This window comes from Gadus chalcogrammus, chromosome 3, assembly GCF_026213295.1.
Source record: "Gadus chalcogrammus isolate NIFS_2021 chromosome 3, NIFS_Gcha_1.0, whole genome shotgun sequence".
NCBI lineage: Eukaryota > Metazoa > Chordata > Actinopteri > Gadiformes > Gadidae > Gadus > Gadus chalcogrammus.
Window position 1 is genome coordinate 21,825,385 of NC_079414.1, and position 9,928 is coordinate 21,835,312.

Below are 9,928 nucleotides of genomic sequence, written 5' to 3' on the forward strand. Positions count from 1 at the left end.
GGCTGGGTGGTATTAGCATGGGGATGGATGGCATTAGCGGGGGACTAGGTGGGGTTAGCTCGAGGCTAGGTGGTGGCAGTTTAGGACAAGGTGGTGTTAGCATTGGGCTGGATGGTGTAAACATGGAGTTAGATGGTGATAGCACTGGGCAAGGCATTGCTAACATGGGGCTAGGTGGGGACAGCGGGGGGATTGGGGATGTTAGCGGGGGCCTCGGCGGTATTAGCTCCAGGCTAGGCGGGGGAAGCCGCAGGAGGAACTACGTGTGCCGGGCCTGTGGGAAGGCCTTCTCCGGGCTGTCCAACCTGGAGGCCCACCAACGGGTCCACACGGGGGAGAAGCCCTTCAGCTGCTCCACCTGCGGCAAGCGCTTCTCGGAGGCCGGCAACCTGAAGAAGCACCAGCGGGTCCACACCGGGGACAAGCCCTACAGCTGCCCCCGCTGTGGGAAGCGCTTCGCCTGGGTCTGCAATCTGAGGACCCACCAGCAGACCGGAGCCGGCTGCGGTTCGGGTCCGGGCGGGGAGAATCTGGATCAGCTGGGACAGTGACACCCAGAGGCCTATAGACTCAAATATAACCTCAGGGACAAAGACATTAAGCTATTATATTATTATTTAACACATTCAAATTGTATTTCTTTTCAAAGTAGAAGGCACTCTGTCCAGACTTACTACGCAAACAAGTTAAAGAGAACAGTCAATCTCTGCTATTTTGTATTATAAGAGGTTACTGCTTCATAGGTCCATTCCCGATCCGGAACGCCAACTCTGTATCTGCCATTGGTCCTGAACGATTTTCCACACAACACGTGTTGCAATGCTGTCTCTTATATTAGAAAATAGCCCAGGGAGCCTGTTCCCATGGAGCCTCTAATGCCGCGTTTCCACTGCAGGGTGCGGTACGGTTCGGTTCGCCTCAGTCCGGTAGGGATGGGGCGGTATAGCCCAGCTCAGTTCCGAGGTCACGATTCCACCGCCGACAGTACCCTTTATGGTAGGCTGGATGTCGATCGCCGCGGCAGCTACGTAAACATCGTGTCATCATGGCAGCGCGACACAGTGTAGCCTGCTCAATAAAAACAATGGAAAAGTTTTACGTTATTGTCGCGTTTTACATGTCGCGTTTTACGCGACATCTTCATTGTAAAGAATAATACCTCAAGGCTACTGTTTGTTTGTTTTTATCCCCACGTCGCCCGGAAGTGACGATTCTGTCGACCAATCAACGGAGGGGGTGTGTAGCTCGAATTTTCCGGCACCTATTCAGGCGTCCCCCAACGGAGGAGTACTGAAGACGAGGGCAAAACGAGTACGGCTCAGTTCGGGTCACGCCCACTTTTGGCGGTGGAAACGCAACCCGTACCGCACCTTTGCAAACCGAACCGTACCGCACCCTGCAGTGGAAACGCGCCATAAGGGTCAGCCAACACATAAATGTAGTCTACCCGTATATGTGACTTTACAGGAAACCTAACCTTTGAGCTATTTAAAACATTTTAAATCCTTCTGGTGGTTAATTTTAGGGGAGACTACTGGCATCCTCCATTTAAGGTTTCTGATGAAGCTCGTCCTTTGACTCTTCCACATACACAACTCGAATACAACTCGGCAATAAATAGATTCATCTCAGAATTTTGACCTTCATCTCAGAAATCTAATTTAAATCTCAGAATTCAGAGTTAAATCTCAGATTTTGGGTTTAGGTCTCAGAATTCTGACTCAAACCTCATAATACTGACTAACCTCAGAACAGAAAAATAATCACATGTGGCCCTAATGCTCTTATGTCTAACCAAGTCTACCTAACATTAATCCTGAGTTGATTGTTTTCATTCTAAAATAAAAAAAAGTATAAATCAAAGCTTTTCTATTTTCTAGTATGTATTATTTGTTTTACAGTAGGCTAAATACAAGAAGCAATGTAGCAATAATTATTGTTCAGCCCAACACCCGATAGCATTTAACCTAGTAAGCCAAAATGTAACGGAAGCATGAAGCATCTGATCGACTAGTAGCTACGCAAGCGAAGTGAGGGTAAAATACACGTTCCAGTTTTGTGAACATTGTGAATCTAAATACGTGTAAAAGACACAATTTATATTGACCAACATATTGATTGGTGCAGAGCTACATTTGGAGATTCCGTTTATGTTGAACAAGGGACGTTTTTCACCTAGCCTATCTCACAATTTTCGTGTGACTCGAAATTGCACACCTTTCATGACATAGCATTTCAGCTAATTTGTTGAGGGTTATTTTTCCATAGGCTAAATTTGATTAATAGATTCTTTGGTAATTTTCACAAAATGTTCATTCTTTGGAAGAAACAGATTCGCCATGATTAAATCCAATCCTCACAAAATGGGATAATATTTTCCATATTTTTTTTTATCATCGAAGATGAATGTGTGATTGCGAAGCTCAGCCAGTGTGACCACGGGATCCGGAACTCCTACTGCTGTTGGTGAACAGAAAAACACGGGGTCATGCGCTCTCGTATTTCAACCGTCTCTGGTCTCATTTACTTGAAAAAAGGAAGGAACCAAAAGTTCCTTTTATTTCGCCGCCCACCATAAGCAAATGTAAGTGTTGTTAATGCATGTCGGTGAGGGTTGGTGAAATGTAGACAAACATTTATGGACTGGTTGTCTGACATGAAGTGTTGAAAACAAACATTATGCCTCCGTGCTGACTTCTTATGCAGCAGTCTGGCTTGTAAAACAATGTTTCCAAACTTTTGCGGTTGACAAAAGGCGACATGAAAAAGATTGAAGCGAAGAAAATAAAAGATAGCAGAGGATGGTTTCGATCCATCGACCTCTGGGTTATGGGCCCAGCACGCTTCCGCTGCGCCACTCTGCTGCCGATGACGACGAATGATGTTTTAACAAACTAATAGCAGTCTATATGTGATTAAGGGTGTTTCAAGCGACTGAGATAAACAATACAGCCCATATGGAGGACCACATTGCAAATCGATAATTGAATCAAAGAGTTAATAATTTCACTCATTCACAAGTTATTTTCGTTCTAGTGGTGACGTTAGTTACAACCCCATGCTTGTACCCTGGTCTCCAACAGATTCATCAGCAGGTCTTACGACTGCACCACCAAGAAACTTGCTATTGATGGTCAAATTGTCTACACATTTAATTCAAAAGGCGATGTTTAAAAACCACATAGGCCTACATAAGAAGGATTATTAACCAGCAGGTCATACCACTGAACCACTAAGACACTAACTAAATAAGCCATGTCGGAAATTCAGCTTTAAATTCCAAGGCTTCCTATGGAGTTAGATTCATGCCAAAACCCCGCACACACGCAAAATGTGTTTTGCTCACGCAAAACGATTCACACGCACACAAAACGTGTTTTACTCACGCAAAATGATTCACACACACGCTCAGTGTGGTTTGCAAATACAAAACATCATTCACAAACTAAAGCATTTTGCTTCAGAAACAAATACAGTATGTTTTACACAAAGTACAAAAAAAATCCTTCAAGTACACAAAACAATTCTACAAGTACGGAACACGAAAGCTGCGCGTGGATCGGAATGCATTTGCGCACGGATCGGATTGCATTTGCGTGAGGAACAGCAAGGCGGAAAATTAGTGCCAAAAGTCACGTGACAAATAAATGTCCTGTTATTCACATTACACAACAGCAGGTGGCGGTGTTGAGTCAGTTTAAGGCCGCCAGGACGATCTTTTTTGTCCCCAAAATCTTTATTTGATTCCAAAACAGAGTGGCGACACTTCCATTGGACTCACCTGTTGGCCGCTCATTTTGTTCAATTTAATCTCCCAAACTAGCTTTTCTCCGTGTCGTACGATTCCGTGACAAAGGGGCGGCAAGTCGCATAGTATGGAGTTGAATCCACACACGTTTGGCCGGCATCAAATAAAGATTATGGGGAGAAAAAAGATCGTCCTGGCGTCCTTAAACTGACTCAACACCGCCACCTGCTGTTGTATTTGTCACGTGACTTTTGGCACTAATTTTCCGCCTTGCTGTTCCTCACGCAAATGCAATCCGATCCGTGCGCAAATGCATTCCGATCCACGCGCAGCTTTCGTGTTCCGTACTTGTAGAATTGTTTTGTGTACTTGAAGGATTTTTTTTTGTACTTTGTGTAAAACATACTGTATTTGTTTCTGAAGCAAAATGCTTTAGTTTGTGAATGATGTTTTGTATTTGCAAACCACACTGAGCGTGTGTGTGAATCATTTTGCGTGAGTAAAACACGTTTTGTGTGCGTGTGAATCGTTATGCGTGAGCAAAACACGTTTTGCGTGTGTGCGGGGTTTTGGCATGAATCTAACTCCATAGCTTTCATTTCATTCTCTTTTGCGACGCATACATTGAAGACAAACGGAAAAATCACGTCAACGTCATAAACAGCTTTTTTTTTGACAGGTTAGATGGGTCTTCTATATGAGTGCATGTGTTCAACTTCATGATTCACCCTCCAATACAAAACCAAAATACGGTCCGTTCTATTTCAGTACGTTAACTTTCCTAACTATTTTTCACTGAATAAAAATATAGGATTCATTCATTTAGACCAGGGATGGGGAACTGGCGGCCCGCATGCCCACTCAGCCTGCACAATTAAAAAAAAAAAAAAAATTATAATAATAATAATAATAATTGATCGAGTTACAGAAAACTCGTTCAAGAAAGATGAGAAGAATTCATAGAATTCAAAGGCAAACCCATGCGTCTAGTTTGCTTAGAAGCGATATCAGTCATTAAAGATATCCACTTGAGTCGCCACTACAACTACTACAACTGCTTGTTGGGTTTGAGTTCATTGAGTTGTTGCACTTAATGTTGGGCCACTGTTTTTCAGTTTTTTGACTTCATTGAATGATGATGTATGTGAGCCCTTTGCACTGATAAAAATACTGACCATTCATGTGGCTGTTTGACCATGGAAAACATGAAATTAATGTATGTTGGTTAAATTAACATACCGTACATAGGTTATGATTCTGGACGATTTTTTAGGTAGTGGCCATCGCCAAAATGCACCAGAATACAGGAAATCATCTACCAAATTAAAAATTATGTAGCTTCTCTCAGCTCACGTATAGTTGAAGTGTGCAGTCTTGTGGCCCTCCGATGGTTATGATAAAAAATGTGGCCCTCTTTATCATGAAAGTTGCCCATCCCTGGAGTAGCATCATCATCACTGCCAGCTGACATCAGACGCCTTGCTAGAGAAAAACTGTTCAAGCCATCACATTAGGTGAGTCTAGAAATGCAGCAAACATGAGGCTTAGTAACACAGCAGTTATAGACTTTTTTTTCATCTTTAGTTATGTGTTCATAATGGTACGGCCCTCTGAGGACTTTGGAAAAATTGAAATGGCCCTTGATGTGAAAAAGGTTCCCCACCCCTGATTTAGACTGTAAAACAGTTGAGTTAACATAAAAGTAATCACTAATAAAGTGCTTATTTTCTTTGAGGTCCTTTTCAAACATCCGCAACAAGACAGGAGCAATTGATTTAATCGAATAACCTCTTCTGATTTATTAATAAGATGTTAAAGTTGTACGTCCACACCACCCAACTGGATCATCATTTTCAGGAATACGAGAATGATTTTATAACTTTATTTCCCTTCATGTTACTGTTCTAGTACAATGGTCTAAATGTTTCTTTTATACAAGGAGACCGTTCTGACAGAGTAACATCGATGTCATATGCCCGAAAGTGTAGTTACCAGATACTTTATCTATGAACGGTATTCAGCTAAACAACACATCAACAAATTATCTCTGCCACCTCATCCTTCACCTCCTCCATATTATTTCCCTCTTCCCTCTCCTCCTTCGCCTCCCCGTGACTCTCTCCTACCACCTCCTCCATATTCCCTCCCTCTTCCCTCACCTCCTTCGCCTCCCCGTGACTCTCTCCTACCACCTCCTCCATATTCTCTCCCTCTTCCCTCACCTCCCCGTGACTCTCTCCTACCACCTCCTCCATATTCTCTCCCTCTTTCCTCAGCTGCTCAACCTCCTTCGCCTCTCGCTCCTTCACCTCGACCTTTCCACAACTCTCTCTCCTCTCATCCTCTCCTTTCTCCTCTCCCTTCTCCTCTGGGCCCTCTCCTCCAGCCCCCCTCCTCCTGCTCCTCCTCCTCCTCCTCCTCTCTGTGAGGGAGCAGGGCAGACAGTTGACCAGGAAGAGGAGGGAAGAGAGGCAGACGAGAGAGAGGAGTGTACCCACCCCTACATCTATCTCTCCTCCCCATCTCTCCTCCTCCTCCTCCTCTCCACCTCCTCCCCACCCCTCTCCATCTCCTCTCCTCCATTCCCTCTCTTGGCTGGGAGTCCACACGGCGCGCTCCAGGATTTTCCCGCCATAATAGTCAGCATTGGTTTGGTTACCGCTCCCAACAGTGTCCAGCTCCTGATTGGACGAGTAGAAGTCGGCATTTGCATCCACCCATGTATCCGAGATGTCCAGCTCAAGCTCCTCCCCCTCACCATACTGGCTGCCGATTGGCTGCAGTGGATCCAGGTCCAGGTGGACTCTTATCCAACCCGATCCCCCCGCCAGACTCCGGGTTCCTGCCTCTGGCGCCGCCCTTTCCCCCTCAGACAGGAAGTTGGAGTTGAGTGGCGGTTCTGTGCATTCGGGCACCAGCAGCTCTGCCCTTAACAATGGGCCTCCCCCGTCTCCCCGGGCAACCACACGCTGGGTGGAGCCAGGCATCACGGCGACCACGCTCTCAGCCAATGAGGAGAGTCGGAGGGAGAAGGGAAGGCCGGAGAAGGAGGAGAGGAGGGAGGAGGAGTCATCATCAAACTGCAACCACACGCTGAGCGACGCCTCCTATAGGGGAGCAGCATGTCCAGGTAGAGGGAGCACAGCATTAAAGAGTCAAGTATTAAAGAGCAACCAAAGCATTAAAGAACCAGTCAAGTATAAGGAGTAACTAAAGCATTAAAGAACTAGTCAAGTATAAAGAGTAACTAAAGCATTAAAGAACTAGTCAAGTATTAAAAAGCAACTATATTGAAGAGTAACTAAAGTATTAAAGTGTCACTAAAGCATTAAAGAGTCACTCAAGTATTGAAGAGTAACTATAGCATTGAGGGGTAACAAAAGTATTAAAGAGTAACTAAAGCATTAAAGAGTAAACAACGTATTAAAGAGTAACTAAAGTATTGAAGAGTAACTAACGTGTTAAGGTTTAACTAAAGCATTAAAGAGTAATTCAATTATTGAAGAGTAACAAAAGTATGGAAGTGTAACTAAAGAATTATATAGTAACTAAAGCATTAAAGATAAACTAAAGCATTAAAGAGCAACCAAAATATTAAAGAGTAAAATTAAAGTGAAAAGAAAACCAGCTAGCTTACAGCTACTAGCCCACCTGATCAGGACTGTAAAGGATGTTGAAGGCTGTGACTGTTGCTGTGACAACTGAGGGGTGGGCGGGGCTGGTGGTGATTGACATGCCGAGCCCACTGACCAGCTGCACGGAGAGGTCGCTGGGAGCCACAGGGTCAGAGGTCACCGTGATGTCACAGCTTCCCAGCACGCCATCCCACTGGCCAGACACTACCTGGGCGAGAGAGAGAGAGAGAGAGAGAGAGAGAGAGAGAGAGGTAACACAGTCTGGATTATAGTACATATCTATGAGATCAGATGAACTGAATTGAAATTAAATTAGGCATTTCTGTGGTAACCAGGTACGCACCACATGACTATATAAAAATGGTCCTTACCTGCAGCGTTGTCTTTCCTGGCTCTAAACCAATCAGACTGTTTTGTTTGCCCAGGAACGCTACCTGAGGGTCCTCCACTCTGAGCGAATCACTGACCAACTCTGTCACATCCACCATCCAATCAGAGGAGCCCATGAGGTGTGTGATCCCGCCCTCAAGGTCGTGAGCCTTGAACTTGGTCAGGACCTGAACCGAGGAGCGCTGGTACACAGCCGAGCACCTGAGGAGACACGTAGCATAGCAACATAGCTCAAAACAACCTGTAATAAAACGTAGCATAAGGTAGAACCTGAGGAGCCACGTAGCATAGAAACATAGCTCAGAATACCCTAGCATTAAACCTAGCTTAAAGTAGAACCTGAGGAGAAACGTAGCATAGCAACATAGCACAGAATAACCTAGCAAAATACCTAGCATACAGTAGAACCTGAGGAGACATATGTTAGGCCACATAATGTAGCGTAGCGATGTGTAACGTCATCATAAACATGATATACAGATTGTATGACGTGATGATAGACAGACTGAATGAATTAATGATAGACAGACTGAATGAAGCAATGATAGACAGACTGAATGAAGTAATGATAGACAGACTGAATGAAGCAATGATAGACAGACTGAATGATGTAATGATAGACCGGCCGCCTCTATGATGTGATGATAGACAGACTATATGATGTGATGATAGACAGACTGTATGACGTGATGATAGACAGACTGAATGACGTGATGATAGACAGACTGAATGATGTAATGATAGACAGACTGAACGACGTATTGATAGACAGACTGAATGATGTAACGATAGACCGACTGAATGATGTATTGATAGACAGACTGAACGACGTAATGATAGACAGACTGATTGATGTAATGATAGACAGACTGAATGATGTAAGGATAGACAGACTGAATGATGCATTGATAGACAGACTGAATGACGTGATGATAGACAGACTGAATGATGTAATGATAGACAGACTGAATGACGTGATGATAGACAGACTGTATGACGTAAGGATAGACAGACTGAATGATGTAATGATAGACAGACTGAATGACGCGACGATAGACAGACTGAATGACGTGACGATAGACAGACTGTACGACCTAATGACATGCAGACTGTACGACATGGCGCTGAGCTACGTGGCGTGCGGGGCGGCGGCGGCGGCGGCTAGCGGCGGTACCCGTGCTGGCTGCGGTGGCGCCAGCCCTGGATGGCGTTGAGCACGGGGTCTGAGACGGAGACGTGCAGGGGCACGGCGGGCGCCCACACCCTCAGACACAAGGAGCTACGGAGCGCGCCCAGACCAAACTCCACCCCCACACAGGTGCTACCCACTCCTGATTCGCTCCCGTCCACGAAGAGGGAGGAGCAGTCGCTGGACACCTGCCATTCCAGGCAAAGAGAAGAGAATGGAGGTGTGTGAGAGAGTATGTGTTTATGTGTGTGTGTGTGCGTGTGTGTGTGTGTGTGTGTGCGAGAGAGTATCTGCGTGTGTGCGTGCCTGCGTGTGTGTGTGTACCTTGATAATGTTCTCGTTGCTGGACTGACAGGTCGCGGCAGCGGTGACGTCGGACATCGTCCCATCTCGGCCGACTGCCATCACCGTGACAGGAAGTGACACGGACTGCCCGCTCAAGATGGCCGTGTTGATGATGGTGTCGGTCTGCGGAGAGAAGAGCATTAGCCTTAGCATCTAACTCATATCAACTCGAATATGAATTAGGATGTGGATAGAAAAACTATATCTACACTCACACACATATGTTCACATACTGTATGTGTACATATAATTCCACATTTGGTGGAATCATGTTTTCTAAAATAAGGATCAATGGGGATTTATCCCTTGTTTTATTACTAAATTTATAGCGCAGCTCTTCCCAGAGCAAAGAAAGCCTCCGATTGGTACATCCGTCGCTTGGCCTGTCTAAGAGCAACCAGCTAAGACCAATCCCAGACATTGTATACCAGGCCTATTCAACTAGCGGCCCGTGGGCCAAATGCGGCCCCTCTTAATTTTTTTCTGGCCCGCAAGTGGTTGCATGCAAAAAATAAATAAAATAAAGGAGAAACATAGTTGCATGCAAATCAGGTTTCTGTGTGTAGCCGGTGATACTAGCCAGTATCAGTACCCCATAATCAGGAACTGGCATCACTTATT

General features: G+C 45.1%; 1 protein-coding gene across 1 annotated transcript in view; it reads right to left on the minus strand.

Moving 5' to 3' along the window:
• Positions 1-5,789: 5,789 nt before the first annotated feature.
• tmem132a (transmembrane protein 132A) overlaps positions 5,790-9,928 on the minus strand; it is a gene marked incomplete at its 5' end in the record, with an annotated part of 12,151 nt that continues 8,012 nt past the window's right edge. The window contains 7 exons of the mRNA XM_056587281.1: positions 5,790-5,795; positions 5,971-6,255; positions 6,358-6,855; positions 7,400-7,591; positions 7,755-7,974; positions 8,948-9,150; positions 9,287-9,430. Of these exons, the coding sequence (XP_056443256.1) occupies positions 5,790-5,795; positions 5,971-6,255; positions 6,358-6,855; positions 7,400-7,591; positions 7,755-7,974; positions 8,948-9,150; positions 9,287-9,430 (1,548 nt within the window). The remainder of the gene's footprint in view (positions 5,796-5,970; positions 6,256-6,357; positions 6,856-7,399; positions 7,592-7,754; positions 7,975-8,947; positions 9,151-9,286; positions 9,431-9,928) is intronic.